Source organism: Peromyscus leucopus, chromosome 23 (genome assembly GCF_004664715.2).
Source record: "Peromyscus leucopus breed LL Stock chromosome 23, UCI_PerLeu_2.1, whole genome shotgun sequence".
NCBI classification, from domain to species: Eukaryota; Metazoa; Chordata; class Mammalia; order Rodentia; family Cricetidae; genus Peromyscus; species Peromyscus leucopus.
This window is the reverse complement of record NC_051082.1, coordinates 25,781,950-25,805,535: the sequence shown is the minus strand read 5'-3', so window position 1 is coordinate 25,805,535 and position 23,586 is coordinate 25,781,950. Positions and strand designations below refer to the sequence as shown.

At 53.0% G+C, this 23,586-nt stretch overlaps 1 protein-coding gene across 6 annotated transcripts in view; it reads left to right on the top strand.

Annotated features, from left to right (window-relative positions):
• The first annotated feature begins 1,659 nt into the window (after window positions 1-1,659).
• Window positions 1,660-23,586, top strand: part of Clip2 (CAP-Gly domain containing linker protein 2) — a 64,411-nt gene continuing 42,484 nt past the window's right edge. For 2 of the 6 annotated variants that reach the window (XM_028870111.2, XM_028870109.2), the window contains exons 1-2: window positions 1,664-2,082; window positions 17,119-17,309. In XM_028870111.2, coding sequence (XP_028725944.1) covers window positions 17,186-17,309 — 124 coding nt within the window. In that variant the 5' untranslated portion in view covers window positions 1,664-2,082; window positions 17,119-17,185. Of the gene's footprint in view, window positions 2,083-17,118; window positions 17,310-23,586 lie in introns of all 6 variants that reach the window. The other 4 variants (XM_037198297.1, XM_037198296.1, XM_028870108.2 and 1 more) reach the window with 4 other exon arrangements.

Genomic DNA, 23,586 nt, shown 5'->3' with positions numbered 1-23,586 from the left:
ACAGACAGGATGCTCAGGTGCCCCACATGGGGACTTGTGACCTGAACAAATCCCTGTCCCTTTCCCTCTTGAGTAGGGTCTCATGTAGCATGACCTTCTTATGCAACCAAAGCTGGCCTTGAACTCATGACTTTTCTTCCTCCATCTCCTACCCTGATTACAGGTATATGTCACTACACAGTTTTAAGCTGTGTTGGGGACTGAATTTAGGGCTTTGTGTGTAAACTGAACATTCTGCTAACCAAGCTACATCCCCAGCTCCCACTTCCTTTTCTGTGTTATTGTATGTTTAATTATGTGTATATGTGTAGGTATGTGCATGCATATGTGAATTACAGGCAGTTGTGAGCTTCCTAAAGTGGGTGCAGAAAACAAGTCCTCTGCAAGAGCAGTATATATTTAACTATTTCATCTGTGAGATTGTATTAATTTTCCTTCTTTTTGAGACAGGATCTCACATATAGCCCTGGCTGGCCTGGAACTCTCTAACTAGACCAGACTGGCCTTGAACTAATATAGATCTGTCTCAGTGTCTTCAAGTGCTGGGATTAAAGGCAGGTACTACCATGCCTAGCTAATTCATTTTTCTGTTGGTGGAGATGGAGCCTCATTAATACTAAGCAAATGCTCTACCACTGAGCCACACCCCAGCCCCTCACTGGGGGATTCTAGGCAGGGGCTCTACCACTGAGCCACACCCCAGCCCCTCACTGGGGGATTCTAGGCAGGGGCTCTACCACTGAGCCACACCAGCCCCTCACTGGGGGATTCTAGGCAGATTCTCACCACTGAGCCAGGACCCAACTCAGGAGGTAGATTCTTTCCACTCTGTCATGATTTGGGTCCTGTTTCAACACTGAAGCTGTCCACCTAGCTACATAGAACTTGCTCTTTCCTAAACACCCCCTTCTCCACCTTGTATCCCCTCCAGTCATGAGGAGTTAGCTCCTTCTTTTCACCTGAGCTCTCCTGGCTGCCGATCTCCTCTGGGCTAGCCCAATATTACACGACCACTCACTCTTTTGTTCTGTTGAACTGAAGCACCCTGCCTTCTTTAAAGATGGGGAAACTGAGGCCAAGAGGTTAATGTATCACCACACCAGGCTAAGTGAGACCTTGGGTTTTTTTTATTTTGAGACAGGGTCTCACTACGTAGCTCAGCTTGCCCCTCCCCAACCACGCCATCAGGTGGTCCGGGAGTGCCTTCAGGAGGCACACTTGAAGTTCTCACTTCAATTGCATGACCCACCCCGCTCCTTGCCTCTTTCAACACAGTCCCTAAGTCAACTCTTCCGTGAAGCCTTCCAGATCCCAGCCCCGCCCCCTTGCATTCTCAAGCTTCTGGGTCTCCTAATATGGAACATTCACGTAAGCCACGCATGGCTGAAACAGAAAGGGAACACACATAGGTGCCTAGAGCTGAAGCGCGTGTGCGTGAACTCTATTTCCAAGGTCCAAGTCAGCCGTAGGTGGTCAGGGTGGGAAGACGAGGTTCCAAAGTCTTCTCCGCCCGCCCGCTCCCCAGTTTCCGAGCGTCACTAACGCCGGAGAACCGTGAGACCACGATTGCGGGCCCCGCCCCCAACGCCCCCCCCACTCCGTTTCCCCCCCCCACTCGCTCCCGGGGCCCCACCTTCCTGCGCCTGCCCGTAAGTACGCCGGCCCCTTTTGTTCGCTCTCCGGCCGCTGCGCTTTCCTGGCGCTCGGCTTCTCTCGGCTGGGCTCGGCTCGCCTTGGCAGGGCTCCACGGGGCTCGGCTCCGCTCCGCTCGGCTCCTCTCGCCTCCGCCCCGTTCGGCTGGGCTCCTCTCCACTCGGCTTCCTCCTGGCTCGGCTCGGCTCCGCTCGGCTCGACTCGGCTCGGCTCCGCCTCGGGGCGCGCAGGCTGAAGAAGCCGGGCTTACTGGATCGGCCCCTCCCTCTGTCCCCTTCTGGCTGTAGATCGTGTGCGAGGAGGCCCGGACTCGGAGCGCAGAGACCGGGTTAGGGGAGCGAGGACCGGCGCAGCATCCTCGTTTCCGGGGCGCGCGGACCGAGAAGAGGCGAAGGGGTGTCGGGTCCGGGTGGCTGCTGGAGCTCCAAGGTAGGCGCAGCTCTGGGGACGCGCGCGCGATGGGGGCGCGCGGGCAACAAAGGACGCAGAGTCGCGGGGGGCGGCGGCACCCTAGCCTGGGAAGAAAAGGGGGGTACCATCACCGAGGCATTGTCGCTGCGTGGGCAGGGACAGCGGGCAGGGTCGCCGCCGTTGGTGGGCGTGGGCGGGATGAACCCCAACTTCCTCAAGCCGGAGGGCACGCTGCTGGGATTGGGGGGCGCCCCTGGATTGCACCTCCGGATGGTGCGCACATCCACAGACTGGGGTTCGGGTGTATTTGTTGGGGTTCTCTTTCCAAGAGCAGGTCAGACAGCTGGACGAGCTGCAGAGCTCTCGGGGGAGGCTTTCAGGCTCTTGGGGGTAGAGGGGGGACACAGCCCGGTGGGCGCGGCCATCAGTCCTCATCTCCAGACCTGGCATCTGGGATGAGACACGGAGGCCCCCGCCCCGCCACCTGGGGTCGCCTGATTCGTGCCCTTAGCAAAACTTGATTGGAGAGCCTGGCTTGGAAGAGGAGGGTAGGGTAAGGGGGAGGCCCAGGCAGGGTGGCTTTCCGCAGGGGTGCCCCCCCAAGCTGGCGCTGGTGGCTGGTGAGGCAGCAGATTTTTTTTCCCTCCCCCCAGGGAGGGGCAGTGGCGACGCAGGATGCAGGGCTGAGCCTCCAGGGCCAGCCCGCGTGGACTCTTCAGGCGGGGCCTGTGTGTTTGCCCCCGGGCACACAGGGCTTTGCCACGAGTGCCTCCTCTTAGAGCCAGGTCCAAGCCTGGAAAGGTCGTTGCAGAGGGGACCCCTTAGGGGTAGAGGAGTCACAACACAGGAATTCACCCAGTCTCTGAGATTCCGCTCCTGTCTTCTGGGCTGCAAATGGCCGGGGGAGGGGGGGCGTTGGGGTGTTAGAACTAGGAAAGGAATTGGCCTTAATCTTGAAAGGTGCCCGAGACAGAGGGGGGGTGGGGCTGGGGCTGGCCTAGGGCTGTGCTCTGAGGAGGAAGTGGGGAGCACCACGTGGGGCTACCTTACCCCTGCTGTGAGAGCCCGAGTTGTAAATGTAAACAATGAGCCCTTCATTCATAAGGCTGCTGTCACCTGGATTGGCACCACCAGGGGCTGGCAGGTACACAGAACCGGAACCGCTCTGCACAGCCCAGCCCAGCCCGATGCCCCGAATGGGGAGAAGCTGGGGCACAGACGTGGCACAGCTGGAAGGTGGGGCAGACCCTGAAGGGTGGTTGGGCCCAGTGCCCTGCCTGAGGGTGCTTTTTACATAACAGACCCTGAAGGGTGGTTGAGCCCAGTGCCCTGCCCAAGGGTTCTTTTTACATAGGCAATAGCTCCCACAAAAGCTTCCAAACAGGAGGCATATTGGCTTAGATGGGCAGAGAAAGATTTAGGTTACTGGGGCATGAAGTTCAAAGCAGAGTCTGTTTGCCAGTTCCTTTCCTGTATACAGTAGGTGCCCACTTTTAGCACAGGACGCATGGGTTTCAGTAGTGCCCTACAAAGGAAGTATGCTGAAGTAGAGGCTCCAGAATGAGAGAGGGGGGTAGAGATAGAGGAGCCCCAAAAGTGGAAGAGGCTTGGAGGAACACACACATATACACACTCCCAGACACTTGGGGGTGGGGTGGGGAATGGCCTCCTCAGAGCTCCAGATTCCCAGCCCTGAGACACATCCTGAGGAGCAGGCGCTGCTGTGCGCTTGGAGGGCTGAGAGTTCAGATGCTGGAGTTTCACATCATGGGTTCAAATCCTTGCTCTGCTACTTACATAGCTATGTGGCTTTGGACAAGATCGTGTACCCTTCTGTCTCCATTTCCCCATCAGTAAAATGGGGGTACTTAGGGCATTGCCTCTTAGGGCTTTTGAGAGAATTATGGACCCTAGGACAGAGTTTTTTTGATTTTACTTACTTGTATATTTGGTGGCATGGAGAATTGAACCTAGGACCTCATGCATTCTCTGGCTGAGCCACACCCCCAGCCCCTCACTAGGGAATTCTAGGCAGGTGCTCTACCACTGAGCCACACCCCAGCCCCTCACTGGGGGATTCTAGGCAGGTGCTCTACCACTGAGCCACACCCCTGGGGGATTCTAGATAAGAGCTCCACCACTGAGCTGTATTGCCAATGGAAGAGTTTTTTGCTGCAGGAAGTGACCCTCAGCCTGGGGCAGAAGGAGACTTCTCCCCTGCTCAGGCAGCCCTCTAACCTTCACACAGCCTGGCCTTTTAGACCTGCCCCAGGGCCCTGCTCTTTTCTGCCTCTCTGTCCAGCTGCCTGCTTTCCTTCATTGATAGCAAAGCATCATAAAATGCTCTTATCCCTAAGTCTTCTCTGTCCCCACCTAGAAGACAGACTCTGTGATTTCCAGTTCCTCTCTGGCCCTGGATCTGCACAGCTTTGCCCGGAGAGTGGATTCTGCACTTCCACCCAGTAGCTCTTGGGAGAATTTATGCCTTACTACAGTTTTTTTTTTTTTTTTTTTTTGTTTTTTGTTTTTTTTTTTCAAGACAGGGGTTCTCTGTGTAGCCTGGCTGTCCTGGAACTCACTCTGTAGACCAGGCTGGCCTCGAACTCACAGAGCTCCGCCTGGCTCTGCCTCCCAAGTGCCTCCCAAGAGCCACCCGGCTCTCCTACAGGTTTTTTAAAAACACATATTAAGTGCTTACTCTGGGCCAGGAATATTTGGTTCTGCACCTCTACCCCCTTTTGAGACCGGGTCTCACTGTGTAGTCCTCATTGGCTTGGAACTTGCTATGTAGTCCAGGCTGGCCTTGAACTCACAGATATCTGCCTGCCTCTGCTTGCTGAATGCTGGGACTCACTTGCTGAGGCATTCGCCACTGTGCCCAGTGGTTCTGAACTTTATATATACATGCATTCATTTGTTGTTTTTTGCAGTATTTTTAAGATTTATTTTTATCTTTATTTATGCATATCTATGGGACTGTATGCCATGTGTATGCAGGTACAGCTTGGAGGCCAGGAGAGGGGTATGTTGTGAGCTGCCTGATGGGGGTGCTGGGAATGAACCTGGGTCCTCTGAAGCAGCAGTAAGAACTCCCAACCCTGATCCCTCTCTCCAGCCCCTGCTGTTTTTATTGGAGACAAAGTCTCCTGTATCCCAGGCTCGCCTTAGACTTATATAGCCCCGGCCTTGAACTTTTGCCTCTCCTGCCTACATCTCCCAACAGCTGGGATGACAGGTGTGCCACCCCTCCAGGTTTCTATGGTGTTGGGGATCGACTTGGGAGGCGTACGTGTTAGGCCGGCGCTTCACCAAATGAGCCAGAGCACCCGCTCTGTTTTTGTTCTGTTTTGGTTTTAGACAAGGTTTCGTGGAGCTTAGGCTGGCCTCAAAGTCACTGTGTGGCCCGGGCTGGTCTCCCTGCCTCCGCTTCTGGAGTTCTGGGGTGACAGGTACGCACCACTGTGCGCTCTGTCCATGCGTTGGTTAAGCACTTACTGTATGCCAGAGGGGCACACCATCTTCTGCAGAATCATTTTACCCTGCTCCCGGGTCTGTCTCTCTAAAGCGTAATTACAGTCTGGCCGATGCCTCTACCCCTTTTGCTCAGTGCAAAGTCTAAACACTGTCTGGCTTTCGGAGCTCACACAGTTGTCTGGGCCTTGCCTTCCATAGGACTGGCTCTCCTCTGTGTCTCTGTCTGTCTCTGTCTCTCTCTCTCATTAGCTGGCCAGACTTTACATGACTCCACTAAGGTCACCTCAGTCCTCTTTATAAGCTATAAGTATCGGGCATGGCTGTCACGGAAGGGACACAGGATTGGAAGAGGGTCACCTTTGATGTCCCGTTGTTGGGAGTTTTTGTTGTTGTTTTGAGACAGGCTCTCCATGTAGTACAGGCTGGCCTCAAACTTGCTACACATGGGAGGCTAGCCTGATTGTCATTTCCAAGGTTACAGGAGTGTAACACCATGGTTGGCATTTGTGCATGCGTGCGTGCGTGCATTTGTGTGCATTTGGGTGGACATGCACGTGTAGAGGCTAGAGGTCAACCGTGTCTCCCTCAATTGCTGTCCATTTTGTGTCTTATTTGTTTTGTGTTCATGTGGTTGTGGGTGGGCGTGTATATGCGCGGAGGTGAGAGGACCACTTGCCCGGATCCGTTCTCTCATTCCGCCATGTGGATCCCAGGGATTAAAGTCAGGTTGTCAGACTTGGTGGCAAGCCCCTTTACCCACTGAGCCGTCCTGCTGGCCCTTCAGCTTATTTTTTGAGACAGGGTCTCTCACTTAACCAGGAGCTCGCTGACTCCGTGAGGCGGGCTGACTCTCCAGCCCCACGATCCTCTGACCCCCTCTCTAGTGCAGCGATTACAGGCCCGCGCTGCTTCTTGACGTGGGTGCCGGTGATCCGAACTCAGGTCCTCGGGTTTGTGTGGCAGGCTGTTTGCTGAGGGAACCATCTCCACAGCCCCACTGGGTCTGGCTTCTTTGAGAAAAGTCTTGTCCCAGGAGTCAGAGCCTCATTCAGTTAAGTAAAGGGAGACCTAAGTTACATTTATTATTTATTTTATATTTATTTGTGTGTGTGTATGCGTGTGTACACACTTATGCACACTCCCACACACTATGGTGTGCCTGTGGAGGTCATGGAACGACTTTGGGGAGTTGATTCTCTTTCCTCAGTGGGTGCCAGGGCTTGAACTGAGTTCTTTAGGCTCAGCGGCCAGGACTTTCTCCTCCCAACCATCTCACCCTCTTGCCGGCCCCCAAAGGAGATTTCAGAGTAGGAGAAATGAAGACTTATTCCCTGAAGAATTGCAGGGGCCTGGGCCACCTAGACTGGGAAGCTGGCCGGCAGCCCGGCCCCTCATGTTCCTCTCTGGATGTTGGTTTCCTTTTCCCTGCCTTTAATCTTGCCTCTTCTGCCTCATCCTTTCCTTGACTCATGAGTGTGGCCTGGCCCAGGGTGGCCATTCCAAATGCTCGTTTCAGCTCCTGTTCATAGGCCCCTCCTGGCGGTATCCCCTTTAGTCCTGGGTTGCCAAAGCGACCGAATGAGGGGGCTACCCCCATCTGCTCGGCTGGTGGTAGTCTGGGGCTGGGAACACCTGGTGTAGTCTGTCAGTCAAGTTTTCGGGGCAGGAAGTGTGTGTGTGTGTGTGTGTGTGTGTGTGTGTGTGTGTGTGTGTGTGTGTGTGTCTGGAGAACCAGGGCATGGCTGGGCACAGGAGCTGGTGGCAGTGATGGGGAGGCAGAGTGGTGGACAGTTCGCCCGTGTGTCCCCAGCTACTGCGTGGTGCTCCAGTCCTCAGCTCTGTGACTTCAGAGAAACTAAGGGTGTGACCTCCGCAAACCCTCGCACAACGCTGGCCCGGGAGGAGGGGACACCCTCTCCTCCCAAGGGCTGGATAGGCTGGAGGTGGGTCCAGTTGCAGCACCCTGTGTTTTCCGCGGGCCCCCGGGGCCTCCGTGGGTCCATCTGCCTGGTCTTCACGATGAAACACGAACTGTAAGTGATGCCTTCAGGAGCGCTGAGAAAGGTTAATGAACTGTTGTCTTTCAGAGCAGGAGGCGGAAGAGGCTGGGAGGAATCATTAGCCAGCCCTAAGTACAGGGCTGTGTGCTGTCACTCCCGGCTTGCCCTAGTCTCCGCCCTAGAGCCTTGCAGAGTTTGGCAAGTGTTCAACAGCTGACCCACACTTCTTGCACCCCCACTAGAGGATCTTAGATAGGCGCCTACCCCTGCCCCATGCCCCCAGCCTCTCTTGGGGGGGATTTTAATACAAGTTCTGTCACTGAAACATACCTCCAGCCCAGATGGGGGTCATTTAAATTTTTTTCTTTTAGTTTATGTGTATAGATGTTTTGCCTGCATGCATGCCTGGGCGCCAGATTTCATCAAGTACCCGTAGAGGCCAGAAGAGGGTGTCAGTTTCCCTGAAACTGAAGCTAACTGTTGTGAGGTGCCTTGTGGGTGCTGAGACTTGAACCCAGGTCTTCTGGAAGAGCAGCCGGTGCTCTTAACCACTGAGCAACCTCTCCAGACCCACCTCCTTTAAAAACAAACAAACCAAAACAACAACAAGGTCTCGCTTCATCCAGGTTGGTCTCCTGACCTTGCACTCCTGATCCCCCTACCAATTGCAGGCATTTACCTATGTGCAAGGCCAAGCCTATGTGATCCTGGGGATGGAACCCAGGACTTGGTGTAGGTTCAGCCAGGACTCTACCAACTGAGCCACATCCCACCCCTCGGGGCTCTTTCATGCAGCCATTAAGCTTGCAGTTTGAGCATGGATGCCTGGCGCTGTCCTAGGTCCTGAGACGCACACAGCGAGTAAGATTTGCAAGTCTGCCCCACCCCTCTGCTCTCCTGAGTGCCTCCTGGGGAGAAAGAAGTGGGAGAGGGCATTCTGGATGCTGATGAGTACCACTTTGCCGAAAACCTGGGCTGAGTAAGACGGTCCGTGTGTGGTGGGTGCTTGGCATGCAGCCTTCACTGGTAACCAGGGTGAGGCTGCCTTTTTGGAAGCAACCGTAGATAATACTGATTTGGATGTCTGGCGGGTGGTGACTGAGCTTATCTCGGGAATCGCTGCATTCTGTCCTGTCTCTCTTTCATTCTTTTCTCCCCACCCCCTTAGTATTCCTGGGCTTTAGTATCCTATGTATGGGTGGTACTCTTGACCTGCTTTGCTGGCATGTTCTTTCTCCTGGCTGCCCCATCTCAGTCCTCCCCCCCCCCTTGTCCGGCTGAAGTCTCTCATGCTATTCCAGGGCCAGACCCCACCATCAGGTTTTTCTTCTTCCTGTCTCTTGCCTGTTCAGGATGTTGCCAGAGTGGGAGAGGATGCTGGGGTGTCGGCACAGAGGCTTACTGCGGGAGAATACGGTTACAGTAGCAGATACTCATTCTGTTCAGTACCACCTTGGGCCAGACTCTGACCTCGCCTGCCTCATCCTGCCCTCAGGGGAAGTCAGAACCTTGGTAGAGACACGCCATTACATAGATTCATGGGAGAGGGGTTGGTTGCTCCTTTCCAGGCTGGGGTGGTCTGATGGTACCAAAGCACCCAAGCCTAGAACCCAAGCAATTACCTATGATTTAGTCATCCAGTCCTTACCTATAATCCCAGTTAGATAGATTAGAGATAGGAAGAATAGGTGTGTGTGTGTGTGTGTGTGTGTGTGTGTGTGTGTGTGTTGTGTGTGTGTGTGAGAGAGAGAGATAGGTGAGATGATGAGAAGAGATGAGAATATGTGTGTGTGTATGTGTATGTGTGTGTGTGTGAGAGAGAGATGTATATGTGTTTGTGCAGATGTGTGAATATGTGTGTGCCTATGGAGACCAGAATAGACTTAGGTACCTCTCTCGGCCTTTTTTTAAAAAAAAAAATTTTTAATTTACTTGTATTTTTTGTATGAGTGAGTGCTCTGCATATATACCTGCATGTCAGAAGATGGCATCAGATCCTGTTATAGTTGTTTGTGAGCCACCATGTGGGTGCTGGGAATTGAACTCAGGACCTCTGGAAGAGCAGCCAGTGCTCTTAACTGCTGAGCCATCTCTCCAGCCCCACCTTATTTATTTATATTTTTTTCTGAGATAGGGTTTTTTTTTTTGTGTGTGTAAAAGTTCTAGTTGCCTTGGAACTCGCTTTGTAGACCAAGCTGGCCTCGAACTCACAGAGATCCTCCTGCCTCTGCCTCCTGAGTGCTGGGATTAAAGGCGTGCGCCACCACAACCAGCTCTCCTTTATTATTATTATTATTTATTATTGTTATTATTATTATTATTATTATTATTACATTTACTGGGGCTAAAGAGTTGGAACACTTGAAGCTCTTGCTGAGGACCCAAGTTCAGTTCCCAGCACCAATATGGTGGTTCCCAACTATCCATTATTCCAGGATCTCACACCCTCTTCAGACCTCTGTGGGCACCAGACACACATGTGGTGCACATACATACATACATACATACATACATACATACATACATACATACATACGAGTAAGACTCTCTTGTGAAATAAAATGAATAAATCTAATATAATTTTTAAAAGTTTGTAGCCTTAGCCGGCCTCGCTCTCATGTTGAGTATGCCCATGTGTGTTAATGTTCTTGGAGGCCAAAAGAGACCTAGATCAGGTCCCGGAGAGCTGGAGTTACAGGTCGTTGTGAGGTGCCGAGTGTGGGTTCTGTCCTCTGGAAGAGCAGCAAGTGCTTTTAACGGCTGAGGCGGCTCACCAGCTTCGTCGTGACAATTAAAAAAACAAGCAACTTATTACTACCGTGTGTGTGCGATCGTGTATGGTGTGTGTGCTCGCACACACTCAGGTATCCTGATGTGTCTTTGGAGGTCAGAGAGCAGCCGGTTGGACTTGGATTTCTCTTTCCACCTTTGCTTAGGTTCTGGGAATTGAACTCAGGTCACCAGGTTTTTTAAAGTCAACTTTATACTGACTATAACCTTACCTGCAAAAGCCCACATGATGCCTCCTGCCTGTAATCTCATCGCTCAGGAGGTAGAAGCAGGAGGATCAGGAGTTTGAAGCTAGCCTGGGCTACATGAGACACTGTCTCAAAAAAAACCAAAAACACAGTTGGGCCAGGTGTGGTAGTACATGGCCTTTGTCCCAGCACTAGGGAGGCAGGCAGAAGCAGGCAGACTTTTTTGAGTTCCAGCCTGATCTACCTGAGTTCCAGGACAGCCAGGGCTGCGTAAAGAGACCCTGCCTCCAAAAAAACAAAAACCAGCCAAATAAACAAACTGACCAACAACATTGGCGGTTGCCTGTGGGGGCGGGATGCTGGCGGTCTGTCCTCCCTGCTCCGTTTGCCCAGCCTCATCCACTCCCCTCCCTGAAGTCAAATCTCCGTGGTGTCTGGTTGCCGCCTACTCCGCTTTCCCAGAGCCTCACACGGGTCTCTGCTGCTGTGGCTCTCCGCAAGGTGGTCTGGCTTCTTGGCCCTCTCAAGGGGACCCAAGACCCCAATCGGGGTCCTCACCCCCCTTCTGTGCACATCTCTGCCGTGGGCTTGCCCGAGTTAATGCAGCTGTACAAGTATTGGGCCTGGCAGTTCCCCCACATCCTGCTGCTTAATGACCCTGGTGACCAGGGGAGAGAGGAGGGGGGAGGGTGGGGAGGGTGGGAAGCTAGGCAGATGGACGCCATCTCCCTGGTTCTCCCAGGCCTGGGGCCCAGCTGGTTGGAAGCCTGGAAGTTGGCAAGACTCACCGGGAGGGACTGTCCCCGCCTTACCCTTGGTGTGTTTTCGGCTGGGAGGTCATGGACTCTCGGGTGACCTCTCAGTGACCCACAGCAAACTGCTCATGTTCCCTGACCCTCAGCCAGATGCAGTCAGAATGGTGTCCTGGGCCCATAATCTCAGCGCTGGGGAGAAAGGGGCAGGAAGACGGAGAGTTTGAGACCAGCCTGGGCTATATGTCAAATACCAAAAAAGAAGGGGCTTCAAGCCGGTTCAGCATGCGAAGGGGCTTGCTGCTATGCCCCAATGCCCTGAGTTCGATCCCCGGAGCCTTCTTGTGAAAGGAGAGAGAGAAATGAACCCCCCACCCACTTGTCATACTTCACACATGGAGCATGCATGAACCCCCCCACCCCCAATAAATATTTTAAAACTGAAAGAGGAGTCTGGGAGTGGCTAGCCTCGGTAGGGTAGTAGTAGTATCATTATCTCCTGGCGGAAGCACCCTGTGAATGAGTCAGGGCCAGGGGCGTGGCTGGACTTCTGGGCCAGGGTGCCTGTATCTGGGTGCCCTCTTCCCTGCCCCGGGGCCACGTTACCTCTGAGGAGCTGGGCTTTCCACTGCTCCACTTGGCATGGTTCCCCTCTCTCGGACAACCCCACTTCACTGGGTCAGCATCCTGGGCCCTGTTCCCCCTGCCGGAGCTGTGGCCACTCGGCTCACCCCCAGGCAGCTGAAATGGAAACCCTGAACCAGATAGAGCTCGAGTTTCTTTCCAGGAAACGGCAGTTGAGGGCAGCGCAGAGGGACCTGTGGCCCCGGCTGGACCTGAGTTCCCAGACAAGGCCTCTCTGTGCACAGAGCCGCCGGAGAGTTGGGACTTGGGACTTCTGAGCTGCGTCAGGGATCTAGGGATGCTCCTGGAGTTACATCTTCTCTTTCCCAACTCAGCCATCCGCACCCGCCCCACCCAAAGGCAGCCATACTTAGATCCCAGGTTTCTTTCTTTTTTTTTTTTTTTTGTTTTTTGTTTTTTTTCGAGACAGGGTTTCTCATGTAGCTTTGCGCCTTTCATGGAGCTCACTTGGTAGCCCAGGCTGGCCTCCAACTCACAGAGATCCGCCTGCCTCTGCCTCCCAAGTGCTGGGATTAAAGGCGTGCGCCACCAACGCCCGGCCAGGTTTCTTTTTTTTAAATTTTATTAATTAATTAAATTAATTATTAATTAATTAATTACCTTTTTGAGGCAAGGTTTTTCTGTGTAGTCCTGGCTGTCCTGGAACTCACTGGATAGACCAGGCTGGCCTGGAACTCATAGAGATCGCCTGCTTCTGCCTTTCGAATGCTGGGATTAAAGATGTGCACCACTAAGCTGGTGTGTGTGTGTGTGTGTGTGTGTGTGTGTGTGTGTGTGTGTGTGTATATATATATATATATATATATAAATTGTTTTTGTAGCCCAGGCTGGCCTGAGACTCACTGTGTGGCTGAGGATCACCCTAAACTTCTGATCCTCCTGCTCCAACCTCCCAAATTTTGGGATTGCAGGTGTGCACAACCCGGCCCGGTTTGTGCAGGGCAGGGGATCGAACGCAGGGCCTCAGGCCTCCTGGGGTCAGCACTTTAGCAGCCCAGCAACTCTGTTACTGCCAGCTTGGTTATTTAATTTTATTACGTTTCGGTGTGTATTCGTCAGTTCTGCCCTGCTACCGTGTGAGCCCTGGGGAACCAACTCAGGTCATCAGGTATGGTGGCCGTTGCCTGTACCTGCTGGGCCGCACTGCCTACCTGGAACTCCCGTTCTCCCTTCCTCCGCCTCTTTTGTGCTGGAGTCACAGTGTGCTGACCACGCCTGCTACCTGTATCCCATTGTACAGGTCATAACCTCGGGACTGGTTATGGTCACCTGGTTTCATGTCTCAAGGCCTCTTGGAGTGAGACTGGGTTGGACCTCAGGCCTGCACAAGGTCTTACTTCATGGCTTCCACCATCGATCGGCTGCACCGTGGCCAGAGGCCAGCGTCTCACCATGTCACCACAGCTTTCCCAAGTCCCCCACCCCTCACCCCTCTAGCTCACAACCAGTTCTCTGTCCCAGAGCAGGGCTGAGTCATAGAGGGCCAGCTCAGCCCTTTGCCTCCTCTCCTCTTCCTGCTACCCCTCCCCCCTCCCCCTTCCGGTCCCCTCCAGTCCTCCGGCTGGGATAAGCTGGTGGAACTGGCTGAATGCCTTCTTGGTTCCTTTCTGCCAGCTCCCTGCTCTCTTTTGTTAGTTGAAGCAAGTGGGCGCTGTCCCTCGAGGTCAGGGTCTTGGAAATATTGTTTTAGGGCAGGGCCACCGGGCTGGGAGGTAGGGAAGGGCTAGCTCTGGGGCCACTTCAGCGGGGCGGGCTGCTCCACTGTGACTTTGATGGCAACCGTGAAATTGATTTTTATCTTTCTAGCTCCTGGCTCTATGAATGTGTTTTTTCTTATAAAAAAAAAAGTTACACTTTATTTTTGTGTGTGGTGGCGTGTGTTAACATGCACATGTGGAGAACGGTTTGTAAGAGTTGGTCTCTGATACCATGTGGGGCCTGGGGGATTGAACTCGGGTCGTCAGGCTTGGCAGCAAGCTTCTTTCCCTTCTGAACCATCACACCAGCATCTATCCTTTTCTTCTCTCCCCTTCTTTCTTCCCCTTTTTTACTAATATTCATTTCTCCCTCCCTTTCTCTCTCCTTCCTTCCTTCTTTCCTTCCTTCCCTCCTTCTATTTAATGTGTGTGTGTGTGTGTGTGTGTGTGTGTGTGTGTGTGTGTTTCCAATGCACATATATACCCTTGTGTGTGTAGGTCAGGGGTCAACTCTGGATGTTGTTTCTTCTTTGTGTTTTGAGATAGGGTTTTCCCTGGGCTGGGGTCACCGAGAAAGCTAAGCTGGCTGGCCAGGGAATCTACCCATCTCTGCCTACCCAGCACTGGGTTAAAAGGATACGTCATTCTCTTAGTCACTGTTCTATAGCTGTGAAGAGACACCATGGCCAGGACAACTCCTATAAAAGAAAACATTTAACCAGGGGCTGGCTTACAGTTTCAGAGGTTTAGTCCATTATCTTCATGGCAGGAAGCATGGTGATGTGCAGGCAGACATGTTGCTGGGGAAGGAGCTGAGAGCAACATCCTGATCCACAAACAGAGAGAGACAGAGACAGAGATAGAGAGACACACAAAGAGAGAGAGACTGGGCCTGGTGTGGGCTTTGGAAACCTAAAGCCCACCCTATAGTGACACGCTTCCTCTAACAAGGCCACACCTTCTAATCCTTCTCAAGTAGTGCTGCTCCCTGGTGACTAAGCATTCAGATATATGAGCCTGGAGGGGCAATCTTACTCACACCACCACAGTTATCACGCCTGACTCTTTACCGTGAGTTCTGGGGATTGAACTCAGCTCCTCATGCTTGTGGGGCAAGCACTGGACCACCCGAGCCCTTTCTCCAGCCCTTTCTCCAGCCCTTTTGCTAAGGTAGGCTCTCACAACATAACCTAGGCTGGCCTAGAGCTCCGCCCTCCTGCCTCCGCATCCTAAGTGCTGTGATAACAGGTATAACCCCTCATACGCAGCTGTTTCTGAACTTGTCTCAACTGGGAATGTTCTCCTTGTAAGATGCCTGCTATTGCCAGGCAGTGATGGCGCACGCCTTTAATCCCAGCACTCGGGAGGCAGAGCCAGGCGGATCTCTGTGAGTTCGAGGCCAGCCTGGTCTACAGAGCGAGATCCAGGACAGGCACCAAAAGCTATGCAGAGAAACCCTGTCTTGGAAAAAAAAAAAATGCCTGCTACTTATGCAGCAGACTTGGGGCTCTCCAGGCCACATCTGTGCAAGGTGTGGTGTACGCTTAGTAGGTGCAGCTTGGTGCACAGGTTCCTCACAGCACACAGTAGGTTTGTTGGGATCATCAAGAATGGTAGGGAAACTGAGGAAGCCCCCTTTGAGAGGACTGTTGCAGGGACCTGGGGCCTGGCAGACCTTCATCCTCCCTGCATGGCTGTGGCCGTGCTCTCGCATGGGGTTTCCAGTCACGGGATCTGGGTCACGTACTCTGACAGGTGGGCTCTCAGAGAGGAGATCGGGAGGTCTGATTTGAAGTTGCTCACGGTTCCCAGGAGGTAGAGTGCAGACAGAGAAGGGCAGCGGACTCTCCTGGGCTCACCAGATATTTCCAGGGCCGGTGGTCCCAGGAGGCTACCTGGAAGAATGAAACTTGTTGGGCCAAGTGTCGTCTGGGTGAGGTGCAGCTGGTGGAAAAAAATTTGAAGAGCCCATTGTGATGATGTAGGCCTGTGATTTAGTTACTCGAAGTTTGAGGCAGGAGAATAATAAGCTCAAAACCAAGCTGAGCAATTTATACTCATTATCAAAATAAAAGGTGAGAAGAGGGTGGGGGATGTAGCTCAACAATGAAACACTTTCCTAGAGCCCCTCCCCCCAGTGAGGGGCTGGGGTGTGGCTCAGTGGTAGAGCCCTGCCTAGAATCCCCAGTGAGGGGCTGGGGCGTGGTTCAGTGGTAGAGCCCCTGCCTAGAATCCCCCAGTGAGGGGCTGGGGTGTGGCTCAGTGGTAGAGCACCTGCCTAGAATCCCCCAGTGAGGGGCTGGGGTGTGGCTCAGTGGTAGAGCACCTGCCTAGAATCCCCCAGTGAGGGACTGGGGTGTGGCTCAGTGGTAGAGCACCTGCCTAGAATCCCCCAGTGAGGGGCTGGGGTGTGGCTCAGTGGTAGAGCATTTGGGCAGCATGTGGAAGACCGTGGGTTAATGTCTACTTCACAAAGAAACAAGCGAACAACTAAAACGCCCACTGGCTGCTGAACACGTGACTGAGAGACATTCTGAAATCCCCAAGCATTTCTGCCAAGAGAATTTCGTATGGATTTCTGGATTAGCGCTCTTCCCTTCCCCCACTTACGTGTGTGTGTGTGTGTGTGTGTGTGTGTGTGTGTGTGTGTGGTGTGTGTGTGTGTGTGTGTGTGTGTGTGTGTGTGTGTGTGTGTTCCTTATCTTCCTTTCTTTGCCCCCTCATCTCCTTCTCTCTTTCTTGGCTTTTCAAAGACAGGGTGACTTCTGACTTGCAGCAATCCTCCTGCCTCAGCCTCCCAAGTGCTGGGATTAAAGGGGTGAACTGACAGCTTTTTTTCTTTCTTAAAATCTTTTTTGGTGCTTGTGGCAGTGCCCTTCAGATAGGTAGATGTAGGCCAGACGGACCCGTGGGCCTAATGGAGGGGACCACCCTGCTCTGCCTTCCGCGGTGGCCTGGTCCACCAGCTAGCTGTCCCCTGCGTTCATAAGGTGATCTCTGCAGCTTCTAGCAGCCACACCCAGGCAGCCCCAAAGCACAGATCTCATCTCTGTCTATAAATGGCCTGGTGTAGTGAGGCTTGGTGAGGAGGCACACTCGTAATCACAACACCCGGGAGGCTGGCTTAGGATTGGAAGATCCAGTCTAGGAGATATGGTGAGACTCTGTGTCAGAAAAAAACAGATCGAGGCAATGGAAGGCCGGTGCAGCACACACGCAGAGACCTGAGCCCCATCCCTAGACCCGAGTAAATCAGGTGTGGTGACTTGCATCTGTAACCCCCACCCCCAGAAGACGAAGACAGGAAGGAGCTCAGTGCCTTTCTCTACTGTGTGAGTTTGAGGCCAGCCTGGGCTACACGATACCCTATCTCGAACAAAACGGAGAGGAAATGCTGGCGTCCTCTGATGGGCCTCGGTCCGTTTCGGGACCACTGGGACCCCCAGCCACCTCCCCGCATCCTAGTGAGGACATGATGACTCCCATCCCTTTTGTGTTCTGTTCACAGGTGACCAGGGATGGCAGGGAGGATGTGACCGTCACCTGCCTCCGTCTGCCCTCCTCGAGGCACCACCATGCAGAAGCCCAGTGGGCTGAAGCCCCCTGGCCGAGGAGGCAAGCACTCGAGTCCCGTGGGCAGGCCATCCCTCGGGTCAGCTTCATCCTCGGTGGTGGCATCAGCCAGTGGCTCCAAGGAAGGTATGTGGGGCCGAGAGCAGGGAGGGGGAGCCGCAGCCTGGGGACTTTTCCTGGGGAGACGAGCAAATGCGGATCCCACTCAGCTAGGACATCAGCAACAGAGCAAAATAAGGATTCCACCGAGTCCAGCAGAATGAGCCAGGGAATTTATTGGGGTTACTTACAGGCGTGTGGGTAACTCAGAAGTAGCCCATGTCACTCACAGGGCTCAGAAACTCATTGTGTAGCCCAGGCTGGCCTCAGGCATTCAGTGAGTCTCTTGCCTCCGCCTCTTCGGCGCTAAGAGTTCCGATGTGCGCCACAGTGCCCAGTTTATGTGGTGCTGGGAATGGAGCCCAGTGCCTTGGGCATGATGGGCAAGCTCTCTACCCACTGAGCTACATGCTCAACTCCAACAGCGAGGTTTTAAACCACAAGGGATCTCTGAAGTTTCTTTTGCTGTTGCTGTGATAAAATACCCAGGCAGAACTTAAGGGGAAAGGGCCGGGTTTGGGTTCACAGTTCGAGAAGTCCATCATAGTGAGGAAATCCAGGTGACAGGAATTGGAAAACGCTTGGTCACATCTCACCCGTAATTAAGAAACAGAGGTTCACGCATGTTGCTATTCATCTCTGCTCAGGATTCCCTGCTCAGGGAATAGTCCCACCCACTATTAAAAGGAGTCGTCTTATATTCGGTTAATAGAATCCAAGTAATCCCTACAGGCATGCCCAGAGGCCTGTCTCTTGGGAGATTCTCTCAAATTGACAGTTGACACTTTCATAGAGAGTATACTAGAATCAGAAATAGTTTGGTTAGTTTTCAAGACCAGATCTTACGGCTCAAGCTGGCCTTGAACTCGCGTCCTTCCTGCCTCGTCCTCCAGTGCTGGGATTACAGGCGGAGCCCCCACATCCAGCTGGAGATCCTTTCTGTATCTTTTGTGTTGGCAATGTTGATTGTTTCCTCCTCTTCTTTTTGAGGAGTACCCAGTGAGAAACATCTCCACAAGTCCCTTCTTGCATTACACTTCCCCCAGCAGTATAGGATCTTATAGGACCTGCATCTCATTGGATTGTCCCAGAGCTTTGGAGTCAACCCACTAGAATACGGTGAAGCCCAGGTTCCCCGCCAAGATGGCAGATCCCCTCGTACTCATGGGAGGCATTCCAGAAGAACCTAGGATGGCGCATGCCTTTAATCCCAGCACTCAAGAGGCAGAGGCAGGTGGATCTCTGTGAGTTCGAGGCCAGCCTGGGCTACAGAGTGAGTTCCAGGACAGCCAGGGCTACACAGAGAAACCCTGTCTCAGAAAAACAAACTAAAGAAGAAGCTGGAGGTAGAGGTGGAAGTGATCCTGTGGAGGGCTGGAATGGTGGTATAAAAGCCCGAACTTAATTTAGGGGTTTGTGCAGAAATAAGACCCATCTTGGGGCTGGGGGATGGCTCGGTTGGTAAAGTGTTTACCACATAAGCATAGGGCCTGAGTTTGGACCCCCGGCACTTGTGAGAAAAGAGAGCCTGAAAGTTCAACTAGAGGACCCCTGGACTTGCTGGCCAGCCAGCCTTGCTGAACTGGCCAGTTCCAAGTTCAGACAGACAGACAGACAGACCCTGTCTCAAAGAATGAGGTGGAAAGCAGTAAAAGGAGACACCCAATGTGGTGGTTAGTTGTTTTTTTGTTTGTTTGTTTGTTTTCCAAGATAAGGTTTCTCTATATAACAGTCCTGGCTGTCCTGGAACTCACTCCATAGACCAGGCTGGCCTCGAACTCACAGAGATCCACTTGCCTCTGCCTCCAAGTTCTGGGATTAAAAGCGTGGGCCGCCATCCCCTCCCATTCCCCCTCCCCCCCCTCCCCACTCCCCCACCCCCACCCCCACCCCGGCTCAGTGGTAAGTTTTAATTGTCAACTTGACACACTCTAGAATCACATGGCAAGAGAGAGCCTCATGGGGGATTGTCTGCATTGAATTGGCCTATGAACTTGTCTATTGAGGTTATTTTGATTGCTGTTCAACCTGGGAGAACTCAGCCTGAAAGTGGGCAGCACTGGTCTCTGGTTGGGGGCCCTGGACAGTATGAGAGTAGAGGAAGCCAGCTGAGCATGAAGTATGCAGGCATCCCTTTCTCTCTCCTCTTGACTGTGGATGTGATGTGACCAGCTGTTAAGTTCCCACCTTGTCTTCGCTGCTGTGATAGACCGTGACCTGGAACTTTGGAGCTAAAACTTCCTCCTTAAGTTGCTTTTGGTCAGGGTATTTTTTTTTTTTTTCTTTTTCTTTTCAAGACAGGGTTTCTCTGTGTAGCTTTGCGCCTCTCCTGGGACTCACTTAGTAGTCCAGGCTGGCCTGGAACTCACAGAGATCCACCTGACTCTGCCTCCCTAGTGCTGGGATTAAAGGCGTGCGCCACCAGTGCCCGGCTTGGTCAGGGTATTTTATCACAGAAATAGTACTGTGACACTCAATACTGGCCTCCGGCCTCCTCTGCATGCAGACACCATGTCCCTGCACATACAACATGAATATGTACACACACAAAGACACATCTGTGGAAAGGAGTGGAAGCTGAGGTTGGGGAGGTATCAGAGATGAAGGTCAGGGATTCAGATGTCTTTCCAGCATGGGAAGAGCTATGTAGGGTGTGGCCTAGGGGACCCCCGAGTATATTAGCTTTGCCGTGAGCATAGACTGTGGAGGTGACGGGAAGACCAAGCCAGAGAGCAAATGTACACTCATCCAGGCGAGGGATGCATGCTCACTGCCTGTCATGGGGAGGCCACAGGGTCACTGTCCAGAGTCAGTACTCAAGGGTCATTTTCTGGGAGGAACTTGAGGGTGCTGAGTAATGGTAGGGTTGAAAAACTGCTTTGTTGGGCTAATGAGCTCAATTCCTGGACCCATATGATGGAGAGAGAGAGAAATGACCACGCAAGATGTCTTCCAAGAACTATAGACACATCCCAACCCCCAACCCCCAACTCCGGTGTGCATACACAACCAACAGCATATATACATACACGTAGTAACAGACGCAGAATTCCAGGAGCTGAATGAAGAATGGCTCAGTGGTTAAGAACACTTGTTCTTACTGTTCCTGCAAAGGACCCGGGCTCAGCTCCCAGGTTTACATGGTGGCTCACAACTGTCTGGAACTCCAGTTCCAGAGGATCCAGTGCCTTCTTCTTCTGGTCAGACACTTGGACATACATGGTGCACATACTTATGTGCAATAAAACAGCCATACGCATAAGATAAATATTAAGGGGCTGGAGAGATGGCTCAGTGGTTAAGAGCATTGGCTGCTCTTCCAGAGGACCTGGGTTCAATTCCCACATAGTGGCTCACAGCCATCTGTACGAGATCTGGTACCCTCTTCTGACATGCAGGCATACAAGCAAACAGAATACTGTATACATAATAAATAAATAAATAAATCTTAAAAAACCCAAAAAACATTTAAATACAAAGAGGCAAGATTAGCCACAAGCTCCCAGCAGGCTGAGCTTACTCCAGCCGAGGCGGCTCCGTGGAACCCGGTGGTTGGGGAAGTGTACCAGCCAGTCTGGCCCTAGGCCAGGACATGACCTTCAGGGAGAAAGGCCCATTGTCTCTTCTGGGTTCTTTCTTCATTGGCTTTCCCCATCCAGTGAGGCCCCAATTTCTTTTCTTTTCTTTTTTTTTTTTTTCCAACTGTCTGGGATTTAATCCAGAGCCCCACACATGCCAAGCCGGTGTTCCACCACTGAGGCACCTCTCCAGCCCCTCACAGGGGTGGGGAGACTTCTAGGCAGGTGCTCTCCTACGGAGCCACACCCCAAGTCTCCCACTGGGTCATTTTAGGCAAAGGCTCTATCGTGTTTTAGGGTGCCAGTGCCCGGAGCCATGGTAACAAGTGCTAGGGAATAAGAGTAGGAGAGTTGGGAAAACACTTCCCATTTCTGCTGGCCCTTTAGGCTCCCGGCCACCCATGGGACTGGCCTTCTGCTCTCTAAAGTGATGGGGGAGTCCCAGACGTGGTGGTACATTTCTATAATCCCAGCACTCAGGCTGAAGCAGGAGGATTGTGTGATGAGGGCTAGCCTGGGTTAAATATTTGATATATAGCCTGGGCTAAATAATTGGTCTCAAAAACAAACCAACAGTGTCTGGAAATGTAGCTGAGTTGGTAGAGTATTTACCCAGCATGCACGAGGCCTCTGGGGTCCGTCGCCAGCACTGTGTAAACCAGATGTAATGCACATCTGTCATCCCAGCCTGTGGGAAATAGGGGAAGGGTTAAGAGTTAAAGGTTATCCTTGAGGCTAGCTCGGGATATATGAGACCCTGTCTCAGGACGGATACATCAGTCAACAACACAAAGCCTTGAGGAGACTGGGACTCTGTGGGGGACACCCAGGACGCTTTGAGAGAGCCATGTGTGAGTTGGCGCCTGCCTTGGGAAGCAAGGCTGTGGCTTCCTCCCAAGGCATGATGTCAGCTTTGGGCAGAGAGGGTCTGGCATGGCCCACAGCCTGGCTGGATGCCATGTGTAGCAGAGAAGGTCTGTATTGGTACCCAGAAGCGTGACACAGGATGCAGCAGGGTCCCAGGGAAGGGACTTCAAGGTTGGTATCTCCCTGGAATACAAGTCGAGGAGGTTTGATAGGGTGGGCAGGTGTGGAGCTACGTGGAGGAGCATGGGTAGGATGGAGCACCCCTGGAGGATGCTCTGGGGAGCCCTGTCAGCGGGACCCAGGACGATGTTAGCATCTGTCCCGGGCTGTGAACAGGAGAAAGGGGCTCATGACCCAGGCACCTGCTGGGTGTGGCCTCCACTCTGTTCTGCGCTGGGTAGGAAGGTCCTGTTGGGTTGTATACGGCGGCCTTTCTCCGGAGTCTCCTTTTAGTCCCGTGTATGTGTGTGTGCGTGTGCCTGTGTACATGGGAATCCAGATGTGCAGAGCGCAATGCAGAGGTCAGAGGACTGCGCAGGTGTTCGTGTAGCTTCCGTAGTGAGGGTTTCTCTCTCTCTCGCTTTTGGAGATAGGCTCTTACTGTATCGTCCTAACTGGCCTAGGACTCACAGGAGACAGGCTCTCCTATCATCTCCCTGTTTACACCAGGCTAGCTGGCCCATGAGCTTCCAAGGATTTTCCTGTCTCCATCACCCATGCTGCTGTCCAAGCTCTGAGGTGCATGATCATGCCCAGCTTTACCTAGGTCCTGGGGATTTGAACTCAGGTCCTTATGCATGCATAGCAAATGCTTTACCACTGAACCATCGCCCTAGCCTCCGGAGTCTCCTTCTAATGCACTGCCTAAGAAGTCCCTTCTGGCCCTTGGGAGATGTGCTGGGAAGTTGGGAACCTGGGATTGCCAAGCAAAGAGTATGGGCCACAGGCAGCCCTTGTGCTCTGTCATTCAGGCAGGCCTGGAAGGACTTTCCCGGTTGTGTTTGTCACCTATCTGTCACAGCATTCATCTTGTCGATTTGAATAACCCAATGAGATAGTTTATTCTACACCACTGAGCCACACCCCAGCCCCTCACTGGGGGACTCTAGGCAGGGGCTCTACCACTGAGTCACACCCCAGCCCCTCACTGGGGGATTCTAGGCAGGTGCTCTACCACTGAGCCACACCCCAGCCCCTCACTGGGGGATTCTAGGCAGGTGCTGCTACCACTGAGCCACACCCAGCCCCATGGGATTCTGGCAGGCTCTACCACTGAGCCACACCCCAGCTCCTCACTGGGGGATTCTAGGCAGGTGCTTTACCACTGAGCCACACCCCAGCCCCTCACTGGGGGATTCTAGGCAGGTGCTCCACCACTGAGCCCCACCCCAGCCCCTCAGATGTATGTTTATTTATTTTAGATATCTTTGTCTATTACTTACTTTACATGCGTAGGGTGTGTAGTGTGCGTGTGGTTGGGCACACGTGCCACAGCGGGTGTGTGGACGTCAGGTGACAACTTGTGAGAGCCGGTTCTCTCCCTCCACCATGTGGGTGCCAGGGATTGAACTCAGGTTGTCAAACTTGGCGGCAAGTGCCTCTAAGCCCTGAGCCAACTCACTGACCGTCCTCTTGTTTTGGAGATAGTTTTCCTGTGTAATCCAAGTTGGCTTAGATCTGTGGCAATCCTCCTGCCTCGTTCTCCTGGGGATTGAGGTATGCTTGCTCCTCCGCTCCCTGCTCATCACTTGAGTGCCTAGCCCGAGATGTGTGAATCACTGGAGGACCAGGCCTGTTGCCCTTAACTACTTTCAATCAGCCAAGGTCAAGAACATTCCTTCAAGGCCGGCTCCTCCACT